General features: G+C 36.1%; 1 protein-coding gene and 2 long non-coding RNA genes across 3 annotated transcripts in view; 2 read left to right on the forward strand and 1 right to left on the reverse strand.

Annotated features, from left to right (window-relative positions):
- ndrg2 (NDRG family member 2) overlaps positions 1-25,490 on the reverse strand; it is a 65,413-nt gene that overhangs the window by 30,101 nt on the left and 9,822 nt on the right. Inside the window, exons 2-4 of the mRNA XM_079865980.1 lie at positions 16,309-16,402; positions 15,338-15,379; positions 14,192-14,297 (exon numbers count right to left, since the gene is read on the reverse strand). Coding sequence (XP_079722106.1) covers positions 14,192-14,297; positions 15,338-15,379; positions 16,309-16,383 — 223 coding nt within the window. The 5' untranslated portion in view covers positions 16,384-16,402. The remainder of the gene's footprint in view (positions 1-14,191; positions 14,298-15,337; positions 15,380-16,308; positions 16,403-25,490) is intronic.
- LOC307155383 lies at positions 4,998-7,430 on the forward strand. Its single transcript, XR_013820503.1, has 3 exons — positions 4,998-5,173; positions 5,306-5,372; positions 6,297-7,430. It is a non-coding gene; the product is annotated as an uncharacterized lncRNA (long non-coding RNA).
- On the forward strand, positions 8,839-11,526 carry LOC307155382. The gene is made up of 3 exons (XR_013820502.1): positions 8,839-8,911; positions 9,666-9,739; positions 10,812-11,526. It is a non-coding gene; the product is annotated as an uncharacterized lncRNA (long non-coding RNA).

Here is a 25,490-nt window from a genome sequence, read left to right on the forward strand (position 1 = left end):
TCATGTTTAAATGCTAAATGCATGATTAGCATCTCAATAAAGCTTTCTTTTTATAGTTCAGTATTATAAAATGAACTTGTTGAATGTATAGATTAAATGCAATGCAAGTCACTTCTTTGAATAAAAGCATCTGCCTAATCATTAATGTCTCATCTCAGTTCGTTTGTGAAATTAGTTTGGTTACCTTTAAATTAGTACGGTATACAAAGATGCCAAAAGTATCGCTTTTAGACGAATCATTGTTTCATTCTCATTTTTAATGTGAGGACAGAATCTCAAATATACAAGAAACACATTTACAGTGCATAAAAAAAAAAACAGGCCGTATTTTCCGGCTGCCTTTTTTTACACCCAATAAATATCAGTCCAGAGACGCTTATAAACTTCAGCTCAGACTCAATGAGAGAGCTGGATGAAGTACACAATTTTCTGTCAAATTTACTGGTCAAATATTACTCCATTACAAGTAAAAGATGCAAAGACCGATTTTTACTCAAGAAAAGTATAGATGTACTTGTTTTTAAAAGTACTTGAGTATCAAAAGTAAAAAGTAAATGTCAATGCATTGTTTTATTATTGTTGCATTGTTACAGTACCTTATGCCTCATAAGCAACCTAGTGAATAATACACTGACCAGTTTGTAGTATCTGTGGAATTAAGAGATTAATCAAGAGAACAACTTTATTTTTTACTTAACAGTCCTACCACCCACTTTGCTGCCATACCATGGGTGCAGCAGGCGTAATGATATGACGCAGCGCATGCCGCCTGATAATAGGCTACCGAGCTGGGGACTATTAACAGGCGCTGCGTCATATCTTTACGCCTGCTGCACCCATGGTACAGCAGCAAAGTTTCTTGATTATTACGCAGGAATGAGAGTTGAGGCTGAATGGATTCCAAAACTGTAAAACTCAACTGTTTAACTCTGGGGGAGTTGTAAAATGCCTATTTCCAAAAAAAGTGGAGTATCCCTTTAAGTAAAGCACTCAAGTAATGTCTCAGTTATGTATGTACAGTTATGTATGTATGTAGGGAACAGAGACGTAAGATTCATTGGAGGAAAACAGATCTAAATGTGCGTAGCCGAACTGTACCCAAATCAGCTAAATCGACTGGGAATGGAGTCTCCATTCCCTAGGAAGTGGCTGAAACCGTGAGAACTCGTAGGCTGCACGGTTAGGCTTTCCCATTGCACATGGCACCCCATCCCGTGGTGGAGGCAACTGTTGAGACAACAACATGCCTGAAAACTCGTTCTGAGTTTCGAAACTCGTTCTGAAACTCGTAGAAAGCTAAGCTTTATCCACGGGGTGAAGGTCTGACGGCAGGTCGGAGTAACTGGTACTCGGAGCATCCCTGGTTGCAATTCCCACCTCGGGACTTGATCGTGAAGCCAGTGCAGGACCGGTCTCATTTGAAACAGTCCGAGCGGGGATGCCACTGCAGACGTCATATGCCCCTGGAGCCTCTAAAAAAACATTATTGGAACTCACTCTTGCTCTGGAATTGACTCAGGCAAGTCAGCATTGACTGCGCAAAATTGCTCGTAAGCTGCGCACACATGGGGACTGAGTTGACAATACAAAAAAAAGACATCCTTTGCACGGGGGAGAGTTTGCTCTTTTCCCAGTTGACCCGAAGGCCCAAACGGCCATGGTGCTGGAGCACCAAATCCCTGTGTTCACAAACCTGGTCTCGAGAGCGAGCTAGGAGCAGCCAGTTGTCGAGATAGTATAGGATGCAAACCCTGTGTTGCCGGAGTGGCAGAAGGGCTGCCTTGGTGAATTCCGTGAAGACACGCAGAGACAGGGCTTACCCGAATGGGAGAACCATGTACAGGTATGCCTGCACCTCAAAACCGAAGAAATGGTCTGTGTCAAGGAAGAATGGTGACATGAAAGTACACGTCCTTCAGGTTGATAGCTGCAAAACAATCCAATGAACGAACACATCCGAAAATGCATTAAGCTATAAACATCATGGATGGAAGCCTGTGTAGGGACTATAGAGGCCAAACTTCATTTCAGCTTTGATCGTACCCTTCGTCAGTAGGGTGGCGACCTCCGCATGCATGAAATGGGTATTGCCATCCACCACTGTATAGAGGACTCCCTGGAACCGGGGAGGAGACTGTGCAAACTGAATTACATAGCCGATCCTGATGGTTCTCACGAGCCAATGGGGAAGCTCCAAAAAACCAGCGGGGTCATGTGAACCACATACATACCCACGATGGGGCAGCAAGGCGGAATAACTGGCCGGATGTAGGAGGCGGAACGTCCCGGTGTGGGGGCACGGTCATATGCCGCGTCCTGACAGAAGAGGCCAGAAATGGACGAGCGTTCCGTGAGGGTCTGCTCTGACAGGGGTCTGGCCACAGCGGGGGACAAGAGTAGTGAGGCAGAGTGTCGCACACTGCCATCCGCGGCCTCTGAGGGCTCAGAGATGGGAATGTCAGTTCTTTGGAAGAAGAGGTTCTCCCCCGGCCCTCCACCGGGGGAAGGAGTGTCCTTTAAATTGTCAGTTCAAAGCTGACCTAGCATACACATAACACATTATAGACTTCTATAATTCCATATTAGGCTGCATAGATTAGGTCAGACGGAACCGAGAACATTTCCCATAAATCCTGATGTACTAATCCCATCATAAGAAGAATGGCGTCTACGTTAATATTAGTCTCTCTGCTTATACCGAAGTTTACCGCAGTCCGCCGGATCCAGGCCATCTCCAGATCCGATGAAGGACCTGCGCCTGGACGCGACGACAACGCAGTACTAAAGTGTCAACCAATCTCTCAGTTTACTGAAGTGAGGTGGACCCCGACCGTATGCAGATCAGAGGGTGGATCTGCACGTGGACCTAACCATGACGCATCCCTGAAGTGCCAGTCTCATCAGACCTGTGAAGGTCTCATCGGCACGACCAATCTGACTTCTGTAACGCTGCCTGGATCATAATCATACACTGTTCGCTCCTTGGCCTAAGGAGAACTGGCCCCCGACTGAGCCTGGGTTCTCCCAAGGTTTTTTCTCCATTCTGTCACTGATGGAGTTTTGGTTCCTTGCCACTGTTGCCTTGGCTTTTGGCTTGCTTAGTTGGGGACATTTAATATTCAACAATATTATTGATCTGCCTATTTACGGTGGACAATGATGCAATTTTCTTCTAGAAACAAACTTTGTTGTATTATTTTCATGTTATCAATGTGAAGCTGTTTTCATACAATCTGTATTGTAAAAACCGCTATATAAATAAAGGTGACTTGACTTGACTGACAGATCAGCAGGCAGGAATGTGAAACTCGCTGGATCACGCCGTCACACCAACACACACTGGAGAGCTGTTCGTCTCGAAGAAACTTGAAGTAGACACAGAGAAACAGGCTTGCAGGAGTGAAGAGGACCTCTTGGCTCTGAAGCAAAAACATAACTGCATGTTGCCAGTGTACTTCCTTATATATCCACGAGGTGAGGCGGAGTCACACTATGCAAATTCCGCAGACCCCTGGCATTTCCTTGCCATTGGCTTATTTTGTAATACTTGAAGGTAATAGGCTTCGAAGCAAAACCCCATTCGTTATCACGACGTAACTCGTAGTGACAATGAAAGGGAACTGTACTTCATTACTGTCCACCTTTGGCTCTTAGTAACTTGTTTTCTTTTTAAGATTTCAGAGAACCCAAAGGAAAAGAGGCAGTAGTCTGATGCAAGACTGATTTTGAAAACCTGAACCGTTGGACCACTTGCAGTTATAATGAAGTCAGACTTCAGAAAGTAATGTTTTTTTTTTTTTTTTTGGTTGTTTTTTTTTATAAAGAATTGTATTTTGTATCTTTTTGTCATAGATTGTGTTAAACTGTTAAATAAAATAAATTAACTGTTGTAATGGTGTCATTTGTATTTTAAAAGGTTTTTTTCCCAAACTTTGAAATGGTCAGGAATTTGTTGACACACCTTAGCTGAAATATTAATGTTGTTTCATCATTAACTTGGTACATCAGATGGTAATATTTCTTTGCAACAGTTTTATGTTGACATTCATTTCAGTATTTTCAATGTTTCAACAAAAGTGATTTAGAATCAACATCTCGATAAAAGCTTTCTTTGCAGTGCACAGTTTGTATAAAACGTGTATTTGGCCTTTACCTTTAATCAATGTTTTGAGATATACTTAAAAGTATAATTAAATATTCTAAGTATACTTGGCTTCTCTTTTTATTGATTGCCTATTAAATGCTTTTGTTCACATAGTTTTACATACTGGGGGTGCAGAGTGCAAAAATATCATATAAATAGTAAACTGCAAGTATGATGTGATGTTATGCAAGTAAGTATGATGTGACTTAAAGAAAACCTACAAGTACACTTGCAGTATAACACTACTAAATTAGTAGTTTACTGAGATTATACTTCAAAGTGTACTTTCATAAACTAAAAAAAGTGGTACAAGTAACTAGTAAACTATCATCTATAAGTTGCAGTACAAACGAAGAAACGTAGTTGTAAACTAGTTGAGTAGTAAACTGCAAAAACAGTTTACTACTGTTACTTTTAAAGTATACGTTTATACACTAAAAAGTGGGCCAATTTAATCCCAAGAAGTATTGAAACAGTACACTTACACGTTTACTACTAGTACATTGATATTAGTATACGTACTACATAAAGTATGCTCAAAAATTAAGCATACTTAATCAAATTAACTTGAAGTATACTGTACTGTTCATCTTTTCTTATTTCTCAGGTGCCACTTTTGGCTATTCTTGTCTAAGATGCCCTTGTGTAACTTCTTTTCGTTATGTGCACACCATGGACACACTTATACACTCGCACACAAACAGGAACTCCAGACATGCTTATTATTATATTTCTTAATATGCCATGTATGGTAGGGTTTGATCATTGAGTGCTGTGATTGGATGGACTGGACATTGTGGATGATTCTGCTTGATCTTGTGTATAAATATGACTCTTCTGCCTTAATAAACTTGAGAATGTTATGGTTCTGCACAGTCTCTGTGTCTGCTGGATCATTCTCCCGAGATTGAGGTGCCGGTTTCCATCTGATGACTGATAGCTTCGAGGCTGCAGATAGTCTACCTGAAATTAATCCGACAAATAATCTGAGAACTAAATCAAAATTTGATGTCAGAATTAGCACTGAGTGTGAGTTATATTAGTTAAAGAAGATTAAAGTTCACTGGATGAAACGCTGCAGTAAATGCTACTGTCAAACACACAAACGTTTCACATCACAAGAAACCTTGTTAATTTCAGACTTTTTTTATTCTTTCACAGCAGAAAATACTGAAGAGGGGACTGAGACTTGCATTATAAACGAGTGCTCTGCTCATCATCTAAACAGGTAACCTGACACCATCGTGTGACTTAGTTTTATGTTAAAATGAAGCGTCAGATCTGTTTTATGATTTAGTCTGTAAATATGTATGGTTTGTAATTTTTGCACAGAATCTTTATGTTTTCAGTCAAGCACTGGTGACACAGTGTGAGCACTAATGAACTATTAAGCTAATAACCATTTCTGTTATAACTTTTGAACTAAATGGACTAGAAACCAAATTCTGTACTTTTCCGAACTCGTCCTCCAGCTTTAATATGATCTGATACAAATATGGCTGTGTTTATAAAAGTAATCATTAAATTAAAGTTAAAATTTGGAAATTTGCTAATTATCACAGTGAATCGAGCTTACAGAAAAATTATGTCATGACACTTAGCAAAGTGGTGCAATTAATAAAAAAATATATGCACAGTATTTGTACAAACCATGGCCAAAAATATATCATTGTAATATTATATTATATTATATTATATTATATTATATTATATTATATTATATTATATTATATTATATTATATTATTAGAAACCGTATATTTCAATGAATACTACTCAAAGTCAATCATAAACCTTACTGCCATTTTTAACTGATTATACTGATGAACAAAGTTGGTCAAATCTTCTACAAAACTGGTTCAGATTATCACAAACCTTGATTTTCAAAACCCTCTGTCTGTAAAATTGTATTGAGTTTGGTTCTTTTCTACAAAGCCTTGAGAAAATAGCATTTACAATTTCTGGTAAAGGTGCCACATAATCAAAACTTATAAAGCTATAGATATTGGTGAATCTCTTCATAATCGTTTGAACAATCTGTCCTAAAAACCAGAATGCAATGAACAAACAACCTACGTGTGCATTTATTACAATGAAGAAACAGTTAATTATCTTTTTAACTGTGAATCTGTCTGTCTCTCTTCTGTGTCCAGGATGAGATCGGCGGTTCTTCTCGTGCTCTTTTTCACGCTCAGTGATGGGTCGAATAACATCAGTTTCAGCAGCAATGAACCGGAGGTGTTTTCAGACCGTTATTCTAACTGGGTACAACCCTGCCAGAGATCTGTAGATGACGGCGGATTTGATAGGTTTAAACAGAGACACGTGCTCACGAGTTATTTCCACACCTTGCAGGAGCGAGCTTGGGAAGATTACCTAACAAGAACAAAGCTTTGTGGCAAAGAACCTTTACAAATCTTCTTTGGAAAAAGCTACACATTTGATTTAGTAAGAATCTGCAACGGACAAGGCAACCAAGTCGCAGAAAACCAGTGCATCAGTAAGGATTTGCTCAAGGTGTACTTTGTTGAAAGTGCTTTTAAAAATGGACGGTGTGAAGTTATAGTCGAGTATGAGTACCGATATATAACTCTGTCTTGTGAGCTCATTGGAAACTTCTGTTTGCCTGTTCGCTATGTGGCACAATCTAGTTCGAAACCATCCCCGCCCGGTCCGACCTGCGAAACTCAGACAGTTTAGCAGATGTTAGTAGCATGTGCACTTCAATATATGTGGGATTTATTTTGTAATTTACTGCATTTTCACATTTTAAAAATGCAAGAAAATGTCACAAATAATTACAAAGAAACGGCAAGTACTAAAGCACAATGAATTAAATATGAAATCTGGAAGTTGAAGGAATGAAATAGAATTTTCATGTAAAATGTCCAATAATCTGTTTTATTTACAACTTTGAGAAAAAGTCGTTCTACTTCATCTCTAAATGATGTTTGCCAAAAGCACCATAATCTAAGTCGAATGCAAACATTTCTAATCTTCCCTTCTACCATCTCACAGTATCAACGAGACTGAGTGTATGATTGGAAATGTAGGAAAGGCAAATATTATGTAATTGTTAATTGTGACAAACAATCTAGAAGAACTCAACAAGGCTTGAAATGTTGCTTTGACATTGCTATGCTTAATTCATGTTTAAATGCTAAATGCATGATTAGCATCTCAATAAAGCTTTCTTTTTATAGTTCAGTATTATAAAATGAACTTGTTGAATGTATAGATTGAATGCAATGCAAGTCACTTCTTTGAATAAAAGCATCTGCCTAATCATTAATGTCTCATCTCAGTTCGTTTGTGAAATTAGTTTGATTAAATTTAAAGTAGTACGATATACAAAGATGCCAAAAGTATCGCTTTTAGACATTTAAAGCAGGATCTTTTCTAACATTCATCAATGTGTTCGTATCATTGTGTTTCATTCTCAATTTTAATGTGAGGAGAGAATCTCAAATATACAAGAAACACATTTGCAGTGCACCCCCCCCCCCCCCACACCCCCGCCTGCCTTTTTTCCACCCAATAAATATGTGTCCAGATACGCTTATAGACTTCAGCTTAGACTCAACGGGACTCTTTCATTTGCACAAGATCAAGAAACACAAAGGTGAATCTGAATAGAGATGTTATAATACAATGGGAATTTTTATAATGCATCTGTAATGATCATAATTTTGTTCTAGTACATATACAGCATTTTTCTGAGGATGCTTTGCATCAATCAAGCCTCTCTGAGTTCGATTAGTTCTACAAGATTAAACTCCACCAGGGTTGAATGATCACACACTGAAGACATTGCAGGAAATGCTGACCGTTAGCAAGAGAAGAACACACACTTGTATTCTTTCGTAGCAAGAAATACTGAAGAGGGAGGTGAAACTCGTCTAGACACACTCCGAACCACTTCTGACTCAGTTTCTAACTAAGTTTTATGTTATGATGAATTCAGAAAGTGTAACAATATACTCAGATGTTTTATGATGTTTTTTATTTACTGTAAAACAAACAAGATCAACAAGTCATGGAAACATGTTTTTACATTACTTAAACTCATTAAAATAATTTAAATAACAATTTTTTTATAAATTATGCATGATTCAGCTATTTTTTTTAAGTAAGTCAGTTTAATTTAAGTTTAAACGACTTATACACCCAACTTGATTTTAGCAGCAACTGTTTTTATGTTGAAATATGTAGGAATTGTTTACAATGTAGCCTATGGTTAGTTATTTATGGCAATTAGACGTAGTAGCAAGAGATCTGTAATTATTGCACGGTTTAGAGTTTAGACTTTCACTGAGTGCATTACTTCATAACTATTTATAGTTATCAGTGCAAATCTAAGCGTTTTCAGGATGAGACTGGTGGTTATTATTGTGCTCCTGTGACTGGTGTTCAGTGATGGATTGAATAAAGTTGATCAATTTAAAGACTGTCAGCGATCTATAATATGCTTATAATGAATGTAAATCACAGACAGATGATTCTCTCGGGTGATTTTGACAAAAACAGTCAACAGGCTTGGGCAGATTACCCAACAAAAATGCGTCTTTGCAATCCTTCCTAGATAAAGAAGACGCCGATAGCATTGTACAAATCTGCCTTTACACAAAAAAAAAAAAAAAAATAAAAAAGTGTATTTTCACTCCTCCCTTTTTTCACCCAATAAATATGAGTCTAGTGACGCTTTCTGAACTTCAGCTCAGACTCATCGAGACTCTTTCATTTGCACGAGCTCAAGAACGGCACACAGGTAAAGCTTTATCCTCTTCAAATACAGTGCAAAAACTAAATCCTGCAGTTTAGATACTGAAGATCCTCTATTGCCTCTGCTCTGATTAATCATATTATCTTAAATATCTCATCTTAAATGATTAAGCTTATGTAAAAGCTTTAGTCAGAGCTAGTTTAGTAATAAAACATGTATCTTTTATTTGACTTAATCAGAATAGAAGTTTGAATAATGTGTTCACTACTGTTCAAAATGTAAGGGTCAGTATGAATTTTCTTTTAAAAAGAAATTAATTTTGTCCATCAGTGATGCATTATATCGATCAAAAGGGACAGTAAAGACATTCATCATTTTCTCCGTCAAATAAACGCTGTTCTGAACTTTCCACAAACCTATAAAGCAGCGCAACTGTTTTCAGCACTGATAATAATCATAAATGTTTCTTGAGCATCAAATTATCATATTATCCTGATTTCTGGAGGATCATGTGACACTGAAGACTGGAGTAATGATGCTGAAAATACAGCTTTGATCACAGGAATACATTACACTTTACTATATATTCACTTAGACAACAGCGGTTTAAAATTGCAATAATATTTCACTGTTTTTACTGTATTTTTGATCATTTAAAAGCAGCCTCGGTGACTTCTTTTAAGAAACACTTTCTGACCCAAGCGTTTGAACACTGCTGTACGTTATCGCAGTAAATGCTGATGTCAGGAACAAGAGAAGAAAAACTGTTAAAACAGTTTGACACATTTTTATTTGACAGCACAAAATATCCAACGCTCACTGAAGAGGGAAGAGAGACTCGCTCAACAGTCGAGGCTTGCAGCAACTAAACAGGTAAACTGATTTTCTTGCATGTTATAATGAATTCAGAAAGTCTAATAAATCTGAACTTTGACATATACACTTAAATTCTATTGAAAAAGTACTTTTTATAACTCGTCCTGCGGTTTTAATCGGATATTTAACACATTTGGATCTGGTAAAAAAATAGAATAAAAATAAAAAACATTAAAAAAGTTATTTACTTAAAGCAGAACTCGGCAAATCTAGTCACTTCTTCGCTGATTTTCCCTTTTGTTGTCGCATGTTTTCCCCATGTTTCATTCCTACATACAAAATGTAAATGCGGTGCTGAATCTGAACTATGACAATGTACTTTATAAAACTCGTCCTGCAGTTTTAATCGGATATTTAGCACATTTGGATCAGGCAAAAATACTTTCAAAGAGTTATTTACTCAACTAAATTCATTCAAATCTTTTAATATTACTTTGAAACTTGAACTAAAGTCTGTCCAATCTTCAACTAAACTGCCTCAGATTATTTTTCCAAAGTTATAAAGCTATAAATAATGTTGAATATCATCATAGTTTGTGAAGTAATCATAAACACAAAATGCAAATGCTGTTGATGTGTTTGACCACTTCAATTCTATTGAAAATGTACTTTATAAAACTCGTCCTGCAGTTTTAATCGGATATTTAACACATTTGGATCAGGCAAAAATACTTTCAAAGAGTTATTTACTCAACTAAATTCATTCAAATCTTTTAATATTACTTTGAAACTTGAACTAAAGTCTGTCCAATCTTCAACTAAACTGCCTCAGATTATTTTTCAAAAGTTATAAAGCTATTAATTATTATTATATTGTAGAAAAGCCTTGAGTTTGTTCTCTTATCAACATCTGTGTGTGTTTTCATGATGAGATCTGTGTTTCTCCTTATTTTTCAAAAGTTATAAAGCTATAAATAATGTTGAATATCATCATAGTTTGTGAAGTAATCATTCCTAAATACAAAATGCAAATGCTGTTGATGTGTTTGTCCACATAATTGCAGCTCACAGTTTATAATGTATAGAAGCCCGTGTTTGTTCTCTTATTAACATCCGTGTGTGTTTTCAGGATGAGATCTGTGTTTCTCCTCGTGTTCCTTGTGACTCTGGTGTTCAGTGAAGGACTGAGTAACGTCACATCCATTGACGATAAACCCGAGATGTTTTCTGGCTGGCCGTCTCCCTGTCGGGGAACCTCGAGTCTAAACGCTTTTCATGCTTTTCTGAACCAACACATTCTCCAATATAATTTCGACACGTCGAAGAGGCACGCTTGGGTCGATTATATGAAGAAAACGCGTCTCTGTGGCGTGAATCCTCACCAGTCTTTTGTACATAAGGACGACTACAATGCCATTGTGGGAATCTGTCACGGAGGAGGCGTCAGAAACTCACGAAACTTGTGTGTCAGCGTGAGGAAGTTCAGGGTGTTCATCGTTCAGAGCGTGTGGAGAAACGGACGGTGTGAAGTTCAACTCCAGACTGAGAGCGCTCACGTGATCATTGCGTGTACCGTGGCAGTGTTTATTGTTCAACCTGCCCGAGTTTACCACTGTATCCCCGTTCACTTCGCAGGGATCGTTTACACGGCGCCATCACCTCACGGCCAGCGCTGCACACGCTAGCAAACCCTGAACAGCTGAGTCAGTTCTACTTCACATCTGAGGAAAAGCACACTCACCCAGAGTGTGTATGCTTCACATCTGTCGTCACGTCTACACCTGCTTTAACACATTTGCTTTTTACAGCATTTACATCATTTTGTAATATTGTTACCAGTTGATTCTGCTTACTAAAAACTGGTCTGTAATGAGATTAATCACAGTTGCTGTGTTATATTTTACGTTTAGCTTAAAAGATAGTATTTTCCAGATAATATTGTACACATTAAAAATTGTAGCCTACTTATTTATGTTTTTGAAAGAAGTCTCTTCATGCTCACCAAGGCTGCTTTTATTTGATCAAAAATACAGTAAAAATTGTGAAATATTATTACGATTTAAATGAACTGTGTTCTATGTGAATATATAGTAAAGTGTAATTTATTCCTGTGATCAAAGCTGAATTCTCAGCATCATTACTCCAGTCTTCAGTGTCACATGATCCTTCAGAAATCATTCTAATAATCATACTAATATAAAATAATTCTGATGATGTTCAAACTCATTTTCGCTGCTTAATATTTTTTAGGAAACCGTGATGCAATTCCATTCAAAAGTTTGGTGCAAGTAAGACTGTAAAAAAAGAAAACGAGATTATTACTTTTATCCAGAAAGGACAAATTAAATTGATCAACATTGACATAATGATAGAAAAGAGTTATATTTCAGATAAATGCTGTTCTACATTTCACATCATTACTGTATTTTGATCAAATAAATGCAGAAGTATGAAGAAAGTCTTAAAGATTTGAAAGAATCGCAAAAGGAACATCATATTTAGGGGTCAGTGGCATCAAGAAGTAAAAAATTAATAAAATAAAAAACAACACCCTGATTTGAAATATCAGTGAATCCGTTTTAAAAGTGATCAGTCATTTGTTTTTCCCATGTTTTAGGAAGGTTCCCTTAAATCTATATTTGCTTGTTTGAAGAAAGCATTGCTGTTTATAACTGGATGTATAAGTGTAATTTTACTCTTTTTTTAGTGTGTTTTGCAAAACCAAAGTTGTGTTATTTGTTTAAAAAAAATAAAATGTCTTACTCTCTGTCAGCAGTGTTGGGGAAAATTAATTGTGTTACTTGGTTACTTTTATGGAAAGTAATGCATTATGTTACTTTTTGTGTTACTTTTTCTCACCTGGCTGAGGCTTGATTGTTTGTTTTTAAATAACAAAGTTATATTCTTGGCGATTGTAAAGGCCCTGGCCTTTATACTGAAAGTGAACTGAATGATTCTCAGGCTGAAGGAAATGCAAATGCACTCCTGCACAGTAGAGGGCGCCGCTCAAACAAACCTTTCAGCTGCGCTGTGCTATTCCAGATCGCAGAAGAAGAAAGTTCAACACGAGAACTTTTTCCTTTGCCTATTTTTGCGTACACCCCACAACATTGTCAAAACAATCCCCGTTCAACGGATCCGCGAAAACGATTAAAAGCGCTGTAAAAAGGAAAGTAGATGGTAAAAGGATTATTAAACTCAACAATAATACAAACAAACAAAAGAAAAAGAAACACAAATGTGGTGTTTATCTAAAGTCATTTTTGCTAATGGTTGGATTGGATCATCGAAGGTCAGCGGCAAAGACATTGGTTAATAAAGTGAAATTAAATGCATTAAGTATATTTGAGTTATTTAACATATTTAATTATTGTAGGTTTGTATAATATTCTTAGTTTGCATTTCATGGTTTTTATTAATTTTGAGGAACACTCAATACATTTTTGTGCAGATGGGTGAGATGAGTAAATGCATGTTCACATTGAGGGTCTGTTTACTCGACACCGGTTTCAACTTTTTAAAAACGTAAAACTTTTTGTGCGTCCTTTTTAAAACTTAAACGTACTCTTAGGCTAGAACAACAATAACCATCATGTTTACACACAACGCAACTTACTCCTGATTTCTCTCAACATGCGGACAGGAGCTGTCAGTCAATGAGTATGAAAATAAAGTTACTTATTTGAAAAAGTAACTCAGTTTATTTGAAAAAGTAACTCAGAAATGTTGTTGTAAACTTAAAAGTAATCCGTTACTTTACTAGTTACTTAAAAAAAGTAATCGGATTACTTGTAATGCGTTACCCAGAACACTGTATGTCAATGTGAATGACTTACTGTCCATTCCCGCATCATGTATGGTCAGTATGGCCGGCCTGCGCGCGTTCCCGGCGCCGTGAACCGTCACATGAAGCACACCGTGAGGCGTCTCCACATTGAGGGTCTGTTTATGCGACACCGTTTTCAACTAAAAACGTAAAACTTTTTGTGCGTTTTTTCCGTTCGGTTACACAACAACAGCGTTTTGGGCGCCTGAAAACGTAAAGTTTTGAAAACGGGTTTCAAAGTGCACGTTTTTGAAAACGGTCTCCGTGTAAACAACAAAAACGTGAATCTCTGAAGACGATGAAGTCATGCACATGTGTATTACGTGTTCAGTCTATAGTGTTTCATCGCCATCTACTGGCCTGGCAGCAGAATACAGCATTTTAGTATTTTGGTATCTGACAATGTATGTATGCGAATGTATGCAATGTATTGAATTCGTGTAAACGTACTCTAGGCTAAAACAACAATAACCATCATGTTTACACACAACGCAACTTACTCCCGATTTCTCTCAACATGCAGACAGGAGTATGAAAATAAAGTTACTTATTTGAAAAAGTAACTCAGAAATGTTGTTGTAAACTTAAAAGTAATCTGTTACTTTACTAGTTACTTAAAAAAAGTAATCGGATTACTTATAATGCGTTACCCAGAACACTGTATGTCAATGTGAGTGACTTACTGTCCATTCCCGCATCATGTATGGTCAGTATGGCCGGCCTGCGCGCGTTCCCGGCGCCGTGAACCGTCACATGAAGCACACCGTGAGGCGTCTCCACATTGTGCTCCTGCACACACACACACACAAACGCTTGATAAGACAACGCTCATGCATTTATGATGAAACATAATTAATAATGGGTAGCTGGCGTGACATGTCAAGCAGTGTGACATGCTAAACTAGATATAAACCTCATTTTAACAACATTTTGATTATTATTCTGCATTCAAATTCACACTAAAGATTGTGAATGGTGTTGAAAAACATTAAGCACTTTGTAATGCATCTTTCCCTTGCGGGTCAAAATGACCCAAAGCCCTTTCAGAAAGCTTATTTTATTTTCTATTTTTTAATGCAATTTTGTTGGAGATTTATTTAACTTTAAATTACTAGATTTGATCAAAAAATTAAAATAAACAGTAATTTGAGCACATTCCTCACATATTTTTTCAAATTAAATTCAAAATAACTCACAATTTCATGCATAACCCTTTTAATTCAGCTCAAAATATCTTACATTGGGTGTCTTTGCAAACCTCTTTTGAAAAAAAAAAAAAAAATTATATAACATGATATGTCATCATTCTTGATGGCCTTATCTCTCTATATGGAGCAAATGAGCTGTTCCTCTGGGTCCTAAAGCCAGTAGTCTTCAGTATGCATTCAGATACACATGTAGACATGATAAAATATTTTTTTGGTAAAGTTTTAGCAGTTTTAGTTTGAATTTTGAGCATTTTTAGGTTTTCCTGAAGCATTCCTCGTATTCCATTCATTTCTATGGGGGTCAAATTGACCCGTGAGGGACGGATTTGTTACTTTTTTTACATTTCAACCACAAAACTCCTCGAATCCAATTTTTTTTTTTTTTTTTTGTGTATTTGAGGTTCAAGTGCGACAAAAGTCCTGGGGTCTTGCACACCTCAATATATATATACATATATATATATATATATATATCTTTTTTTTTTTTTTTTTTTTTTTTTTTGCATTTTGGGTGAAAATGACCTGAGGGAAGGATGAGGGTTTTAATACACCAGTTATCAGTCAACTACACAAACACACACACTGAGTGTGTCACGAATGTCTGGCACACTTCTGACCCACCTGGCCTTGATCCAGCAGCATTCGGGCCGCGATCTCCACGTCCTGCACACAATAATCACAGCGATCTCTAAACACACAGTCTGGATATCAGCGCATATCTCTGCTTACGACAGGTGTGCATAAATACCTCACGTCTGGGTTATAATAAACAGTGTATAACCTATTGAACATACAGGGAATTAGCTGACAAACCCAACAACAATATATAAAAAGTTAAAACACAGCATGACTGAATCATATTTAACATATTTATCAATTATATTGCGCATTTCGTATAGACAATGGTATTTAAATGAGCTTTACATAAATATATATGTTTATAAAACTGTAATTATAAAGAATCTACAGTGATTTAACTGACAAACCCAACAACAATATATAACATATTTACATAACGAACTTCGTAACAAAAGTAAGTGATGTTTGTTCATGCAAAACTCACTGACACGATTCTAAGGGGTGAACAGATCACGACCTTTAACCCTCGTTCTTCTTCTTTTCACATGTTTTATGGTTTGGCAGTTTAATCTGTTTAATTCTCAGGGTTTGATCAAATCATTTTAAGTGTGTGAAACGGTGACTTTTCAAACAGCACATATAAATAAATAGCAGTGTTATTAATGTAATTGCAGGCTGTGTGTTTGCCAGGCGATGTCTCAGTTTAGTGCATTAGTGCTTTAACTGACTCTCATCCACTTATTCATTATAATCATTATCCACTGCATAAACAATAGCTCTGATGCTGAAGTTCTTCAGATGTGCAGCAGGTGGCAGAAGTGTGTGTGTGCTCAGAGTGTGTATGTGTGTGAGACTTTCACAGGCTCTGATTGACTGGCACTAAAGACTAATCCTCTGTGATGATGATGATGTGTGTGTGTGTGTGTGTGTGTGTGTGTGTGTGTGTGTGTGTGTGTGTGTGTGTGTGTGTGTGTGTGTGTGTGTGTGTGTGTGTGTGTGTGTGTGTGTGTGACCTTCACAGCATCTGATTGACCCGGCAGTAAAGGCTTCTCCTCTGTGATGGCGATCTCCTGCATTTCAGTCGTCATGGTGATCGGATACACTGTCCTGAAACACAAAACAGAGGAAAATCATAATCATAATCACTGCGGCAAAAAGAGGCACATAACACACACACACACACACACACACACACACACACACACACACACACACACACACATGTGCGTCTGTATTCCAGCGGGACAATCACGACTCTGCTGGGTTTTACTCATCTTAATTAGAAATTACTGCAAGAACGAATTAACATAGAGAGAGAGAGAGAGAGAGAGAGAGAGAGAGAGAGAGAGAGAGAGAGAGAGAGAGAGAGAGAGGGGGGGGGGGGGGGGGGGGTATAGGCCTATAAAAGGTCAAAGGTCGAGTTATAGGTCTTTCGGACTGTGTAATACTGTATTCATAACCACAAACGCTTACAGTAAAACTATAGTTTGGTTTCAATGCTTTCGTATTTACCGTGAATTTTTCAACATCTCTTTCAATCATCTCTGCCAATTACTTTCAATCATGTACAGGAATGTCATGAAAGAAGAGCTTTAGGTTTTGAATAACTGTGTGTGATATATCCAGAAATATAAAGTTATGTCAAAGGTGTTTACACCATAAGACAAGTTTGCTTTGAGATGTTTGTGATATTTTGAATGCAGTGCTTCATTTTGCAAGAGATGTGAGGCATTTCGCATTTTGTGTGTGCAATTCTTAGATTTGTGTGTAAAAGAAAAGAGGCGGTTGAAAGAAACTGTAATACATTCTCCAGTAATGCTGGGAAAAAAGAACTGGTTCCGTTTTTAAATCAAAATGGAATTCTGGAATGTTCATAAAGTTCTGTTGACATGTTTGAAATACTCTGTGTTTCCTGCAGCTGAATATACAGAGACTGAGACAGAGCAATGAAAGACAGACACAGACGTCATCAGGTTCATGTTACACACTAGCAGCCGATAATACAAACACACACGATTAATAATTACAGACGACACCGTGTGATTTAATAACCGAAGCACTCATGATTCCCTGAATGATTCTGCACTCTTATAACTGTGAATCAGGGGATGAACTGTGATCGACTGGAGCAGTTCTTCAGTGAACCACCAGAACTCAAACTCAAGACTTCTGGCCGTTGTTCTACTCCAATATTTACTCTAATATTTCTCACAGACATCTGGTTGTTATTGAAACATGTTCTGGACCAGAACTCACTCAGAAACAGGAAGAGAACATCTGATCGATGTGTGTGTGTGTGTGTCTGTGAGTGTGTGTGTGTGTGTGTGTCTTTGTGTGTGAGTGTGTGTGTGTACATGTGTGTGTGTGCGTATCTCTCTCTCACACACACAGATTCATCATCCACAAGCTAAAAATAACCCTGGGGAACGACGGCCGCCAGTTTCACACACACAGATTCATCGACTCACAGCGAGAATTAAAGAAACATTACAATCCACAACCACTTTACTATAGTAAAACACCACGGATCACGCGTTACAGGGACTTCACCTCTATTAACCCCTCACAACCACTTCTAATATGACTTAAATTACTTTTATAAAGAATACAAATAAAACAAAAAACCCAAACACTGGCATAACTGCCAATGGGAAAAAGGAGTGTGTTTAATAGTATTGAATGTGCACTTATAGCACGCCCGCCGACAGGGGGGGACAAACGGGTCTGTTGTCCCAGGCCCAGGGTAGGGGGGGGGGGGCCCAGAACTGGGCCCTCATTAAATTATTGAATACATTAAAAAAAAGGCCTATTTGTGAAAAAATATGTAATATTTGAGTTACATAAAAGCTTTGATTTGTTTTCTTCCTAATTGTCCTTGAAATAGTGGCCAAGAACCCCCCCACCCCCAACACAAAATGGTTTGGCCACTGATCAAAATTTGATGTTGTCATTTAATTTGAAGTTCAGAGCGCTCAAAATGTCCGGTCAGCACAAGTCCGGTGAAGCAGTCGATTCTGTTCCCTATCGGAATTCCTGTTCCCTTTACGCAATCATACTACAAGTCATGCGTAGTTGCCCAGTTACCATGCGTACCATCAGAACTGAATACGAGCAAGAAGCACAACTGGATGTACGGGAAGCCAAAAGGTTAAAAAAGGATTGTATTTTTTCCCGAAATTTAAGCGTTTTTTTATTGTTGGGGGGGCATCTATTATCTCGTCCCGGGCCCAGGCAAGACTGTCAACTGGCCTGACTTATAGTGTCCTTTAAAAAAACTACTTGCAGAAAATATATTAATGAAATAAAACACCTTCTTATTCAAAAGTGTGAGAAACCATGATTGTGTAAGACGTCAGTGAGTTCATGGCGTGTTTCCAGACAGCATTATTGATCATGTGTTGTTATTGATTATAGAGTTATAGAGTTTCCAGACAGCATTATTGATCATGTGTTGTTATTGATTATAGAGTTATAGAGTTTCCAGACAGCATTATTGATCATGTGCTGTTATTGATCATAGAGTTATTGTTATAGTTTTGATCGGTGTTATAACGAGACGAGAGCGAGATTAATCATGTGACCCGAGAGCCTCTTCATCTCTTCAGCGCTCGTCTTCCTCAGCGGGTCACTTATATTTCAGAGAACACAGTCTGTCCCGAGGAACGACGGCGCGAAACAAACAGAGGATGAAATGGAAATGAACTGAAAGAGAGAAAATGTGTGAAAGAAAAATAAGCAGCGTAGGAGGATTGAGACGAATCTCACTGAAACCTGTCGAGAACATATCCAGGTCACACACAGTGACAGAAGAAAACGTAGAATTATTATTTCAATAATCATTTAAATTTAAATATATTTTAATATTAAGTATTAAATTAGAATATTCAGACACAGTAAAACACTGAGAATTTGGGTGCCAGATGTGGTTTTATTGTCATGATTTTTTTTTTTTAAATATTAAATATTTATTTTCTAAATTTTACATCATTTTCATATATTATTGCAAAATATAATTTCTTATTTTTCCCTTGTGTTTTTGTGGGTTTGCAGGTCACATATAATGACAAATTAAATACAAAATAAATAGAAATTATTTAAATAAATATTTATATTTAAAATATAAAATATTTTAATTAGTTCAATACAATGTTTTGCTCTAAGAATTACTTTTTTTTTTTTTTTTTTTTAAAGTCTGTTATCACATTGAGAATAATGAAAAAAAAAAAAAACATTTTAAAAAGTCAGATGTATAATATTCACACAATAAAACACTGAGAATTGGGGTGAAAATGTAGTTTAATTGTCATGAAAAAAATTCAAAATATTAAATATTTATTTTTTAAATTTTAAATAATTTTCATATATTATTGCAAAATATAATTTCATATTTTTCTCTCGTGTTTTTGTGGTGAAATATGACCTGGACCTGTCAAGAACATTTACAGGTCACATATAATGACTAGGGCTGTCAAAAGATTAATCGCGATTAATCGCATCCAAAATAATGTTTAAATAATATATGTGTGTGTACTGTGTATAATTAAATTTGTATATATAAATATACACACATGCTTGTATATATTTAAGAAAAATGTGTAATTTATATATAAAAAAATTACATTTATATATAATATAAATTATATATAAATATATACAGTATATGTATGCAAATATTTCTTAAATATATACATGCATGTATGTGTATTTATTTATATATACAAAATAATTATACAGAGTACACACACATATATTATGTAAACACAAACTTTTATTTTGGACAGCCCTAATAATGACATCTATAATTTTTTTTTATTTTTTTTTTTATATTATATTTTATATTTAAATTATATATTTTTAACATTTATAATATAAATATTTTAACATTTGAATTAGTACAATAAATTGTTTTGTTCTAAGAAAACGAAGCCTATTTTTTAGGAAGTCTTTTATCGCATTAAGAATAATGGAGAGAGAACATACAAATTTGGGTGAAAATGTTGTTAAATTGTAATGATTTTTTTTTTATCCTTTTCATATATTATTGCAAAATACAATTTCCCATTTTTCTCTTGAGTTTTTGTGTTGAAATATTACTTGTTTTCATGAGCTTCAGAAACCACAGTTAAAATGAACACACACACACACACACACACTGTGTATCTCTGATTGAGTGAGAAAACATCAGAAACATCTCATGACTCCAGTCAGCAGTGACGAAAACTGCATTAAACAAATGTGAAGTGTTTCTAAAGCGAGAGAGATGAGTTCAAGTTAAACCAGGACACGAGTCCATCGACAGACTCTAATGGATCCAGTGACGGATCGATAGCGACCCGCCTCTCCTCTGGGACTAATGAGACTGTGCTAAAATTCTCTGAATATATGCAGAACTATTCAAATGACGCCTTGCACTGCAAAAGACAATCATCTTGTCTAGAATCTCGAAGCTGAACATTTCTCATGCTGAAATCTGCTGAAAACAGTGCACAGGTTTGCCTTTCTCAGCTCTCTGCCTCTATACAAGTGAAATGCACTCAGAAGTTCACATGCAAAATCATCCATAACCTATATTTTACTCCCATAATGTGATGTATTATGACCGAAACAAGCCGGGACTTTAAAGGGGTGGTTGATTATGATTTCACTTTTCTAACTTTAGTTAGTGTGTAATGTCGCTGCATAAACATCATCTGCAAAGTTACAACACTTAAAGTTCAAAGTAAAGGGAGATATTTGCTTTTACAGAAATCGCTTTTTAAGGACGACAACAAATGTTGTCACTTCTTCTTGAGTCTCTCCATCATTGTCTGACTCCGGTTTGAACATAAAAGGCTAAGCTCTTGAAGCTCCGCCCCCTGTGCCGGGAGCAGCAGCTCATTTGCATTTAAAGGGACAGACACAAAAATGGTGCGTTTTTGCTCACCCTCAAAAAGTGACAAATTTAACATGCTGTATAAAAATATCTGTGAGGTATTTTGAGCTAAAAATTCACACACACACTCTGGGGACAACAGAGACTTGTTTTATATCTTGTGAAAGAGCATTACACCACCCCTCTAAGAAAAGCATGCATTTCTCTTCTCAAACCACTGGACAGTGTGAAGCAATCGACCCAGGCGCAGAGCTGTGGGAAAGTTGTGCAACATCTGAATCTGACAAAGATTTCTCTGTTCCAAACCCCTATGAGTCCCAAATGACGTGATTAAGCTTGCTGAAACCGTATTAAACAGCACAAACATCTGAAACAGCATCGACTAGGAAAACTGCACGACACTTTCAGCCAAAACAAGCATAAATCAGGCCGTTCAATCCATATGTGTCCCAGAATCACATTATATTATACAGATGTGTGGATATTTGTTGTGAATATCAACTGAAAATCAAGTCATTAGTCGACAGATTATTAAAATACAGCAGTGAAATTGAAATTGAGTCTTTTATACTCACAAATTGTTCATAAGTTTTGGGTAAGTAAGTAAATGAATACTTTTATTCAGAAAGGAGGCCTTGAACTGATCAAAAGTGAGAATAAAGTTAAATAAAATGTTCTTTTGAACTTTCTATTCATCAAAGAATCCTGAAAAATAAAATGTATCACAGTGTATGAATATGAACAGTTTTCAACACTGATAATAATCATCATAAATGTTTCTTGAGCATCATATCATCATATTATCCTGATTTCTGAAGGATCATGTGACACTGAAGACTGGAGTAATGATGCTGTAAATTCAGCTTTGATCACAGGAATACATTACACTTTACTATATATTCACATAGAACACAGTTCATTTAAATTGTAATGATATTTCACAATTTTACTGTTTTTACTGTATTTTTGCTCATATAAATGCTGTGTTGGTGAGCAGAAGAGACTCTTTTAGAAACTGTAACTCAAACTGTGTATTTTCACTCCACATTAAGTCATAAAGTAAACATCATCAACTATAGCAATGCTGGAGTTCAGAAAAGAGCAAAACATTTTAGTGACACACTTACAGGAGAGAGATAAATGCAAAAATCGCAAGAGTTACGCAATCTCTCTGGCCCCTGTTACTAAACTCTCTCTCTATCTCTCTCTCTCTCTCTCTCTCTCTCTCTCTCTCTCTCTCTCTCTCTCTCTCTCTCTGTCTGTCTCTCTCTCTTTCTCTCTCTCTCTGTCTCTCTCTCTCTCTCTCTCTCTCTCTCTCTCTATGTCTCTCTCTCTCTCTCTCTCTCTCTCTCTCTCTCTCTCTCTCATGGCCTGCTTAGTCCGAGACTTCAAAACAACTCCAGCGTTCACTGATAAACAACTGCGCTGGCAAACTCTCTCAGCCCGTTCAGCTCATCCCTCCTTCTCTCATCCCTCCTTTTCTCATCCCTCCTTCTCCTTTTCTCCTGCACATCAATAAATGCAGAAATGCCTGAGGAAACGATAAAGCACCAGAGATGCTCCAGTTTTGGCACTTTACACACATACACACACACACACACACACACCTCTGATTAATCACATCACACACAACGTTTCCTCACTGCCCACAGGAAGATGTTATTGCTCAACAATTGCTCTTTCTTTTCTCTGAATGAGAAAAACATTTAGTGTTACACCACAAACAAGTCTGTTCTTCCTCACTATTGTTAGTTATATTATCTCAGTATTTATTACTTTTGTTTTGTTTCCAGTACAAATAACATTCCTAAATCAAGATATATTTACTGGAGAAGCCAAATAAGATATTAAAGGGATAGTTCACTTTAAAATGAAAATTCTGTCATCGTTTACTCTCCCTCAAGTTGTTCCAAACCTGTATGACTTTCTTTCCTCTGCTGAACACAAAAGAAGATATTTTGAAGAAAGTCGGTACCAAACGACTGATGGACCCCATTGACTTCCATAGTAGGAAAAAAATATACTATGGATGTCAATGGGGACCAGCAACTGTTTAATTTTTAAGAATTTTTAAGAATAAAGAATTTTTAGATATTTGTAATGGAAAACAAGACAAAAATACAAAATCAAAATAAGAAAATAATTTTTGTGCACAGTAGATCTTTTAATCTTTTAAGCTTAAACTCTTCTTGATACAGTCCTCAGAAAACAAGACTTCTTAACTGATTTCATTTGGCATCTCAAGTAAATGCATCTTGATTTAAACATGTTTATGTATTTTTAGTTTTGTTCTGGAAAACAAGACACAATACTGAGGAAGAGCAGCACTTTTAGCGCAGTGGAGGTGTGATTAAAGCACGTTTAGCTATATGGTAACAGTGATGAATAACTTAAACACTAATAGCTGACAATAGCTGACATAAGCAGGGTGTGTGTCGTTTTCACAGTGATTATAACAGGCATAATAGCAGAGTAAAACTGAGAATTAATAAAAGCACAATTTCACCCTCGGCTCTGCGACGGCTGCGAGTTAAATGAAGTCGGACCGTCTCAAAACCAATGCATTTGCCATGTCAAAAACATTTTTTTTCTTCTGATTATCCAGATTTACAAAAAAAAATAAGTTCTTCCTCAATATTTTTGTCTTGTTTTCCAGCACAAATATCTAAATATTCTTAAATCAAGATTCATGTACTGGAGATGCAAAGTGACTGAAGATAAGAAGTTTTTCTTTTTCTTTTTTTTTTTTCTTTTAAATCAAAATTAAGTGAGATTCTGTGCTAAAAACAAACACTTTATTACTGTATTTTTCTGACCGCATTGGAAGATATTTTCTTGTTTCAAGCATAAACTCATTTCATTTTTCATTTCTTTTTTCCGGAAAACAAGACTTAATATCTTGTCATTTTTTTTCACAATTACACACAATTCACAATTGTCTTATTCAATATTTTTTCACTTGTTTTCCAGAAAAATATCTAAATATTCTTAAGTCAAGATAGATTTACTGGAGAAGCAACATAATAAGATGCATCAAAATAACATGCATCAAAATTAAGTTTGTATTAAAAACAAGAGCAAATATCTGATAATGTGGCCGACAAATAAATTTAGGGAATTGGCAGATACTTGTACACTAAAAAAAGAACACATTGAATTAAACGTGAAATTTTGAAGTAGGAGTATTTTGAATATTGGGAAATGAATCCCAATTTTTCTTTTTCTTTTTTATTATTTACAACTCTTTTTTTACTTTTACTTGAGGAGCAAAATGGCATATTACATCTTATTTCTGAAAAAAAAAAAAAAATAATAATAATTAAATGAGTTTATGCATGAAACAAGAAAACAAATTCTGCAAATTGGGTTATAAAAAAATAAAAAAACTTGATTTTTATTTTGTATTTTTGTCTTGTTTTCCAGTAATATCTAACCATTTCTAAAACAAGATACATAATAATTTAAAACTGAATAAATTAAGTAGAAATGGTGTTTTCTTATAAAACGTACCAATTATCCATGCTTTATTTACAACTTCAAAATATAATTTTTACAGAGTAAAATCAAGATACATTTACTTGAGAAGCAAAACGTCATGAGATATTACATCTTGATTTGTATATTTTTTACGATTGAAAAATTGATGCTTGAAATAAGAAAAACTGCCAATGTGGTCAGAAAAATAAACTTAATTCAAAGAGAAAACAAGTTTATTCGTCTGCCATCATTGGCAGATATTTGTCTTTGTTTTACGCGTAAACATTTAATTTTGACACAAAACTTTATATGTTGTCATTTTGCTTATATCAAGTAAATGTACCTTGATTTAAGAATGTTTTCACTTACAATTGCTGGGTTGTTTCAACCCATGTTTGGGTCAAATATGGACAAACCCAACTGATGGGTTACATTTTTACATTATATTTTAACCCAACAGTTGTGTTTGTCCATATTTGATCCAAACCCAGCATTTTTTAGAGTGATATTTGCACTGAAAAACAAGACAGACGTCGGGCAGCGAGCTTGAGTTTCAGGGAGGTAGTAGTGGACAGTATTTTTAGGCGTCATGATAAAGGACACTGGGATATGTTGCAGTCGGGCTATTCTCGGGCAAGCAGTTGTATATCGGTGTGTATTACGTTCCTGAAGACATCAGGCCGCATGCGACTGCCTGGGACTTACGCAAACCTCAAGCAGCGTTCGGAAACTATTACGTTTTTCAGATTTTCAGGTTACAGATATCCTGTCAATCAATTAAACCTTAAAGGGGCAAGCATAAATAAATTTGATGGAAAAATGATTCATTGCTATTTTTGTATGTAT

Source organism: Squalius cephalus (genome assembly GCF_949319135.1).
Source record: "Squalius cephalus genome assembly, chromosome: 3".
NCBI lineage: Eukaryota > Metazoa > Chordata > Actinopteri > Cypriniformes > Leuciscidae > Squalius > Squalius cephalus.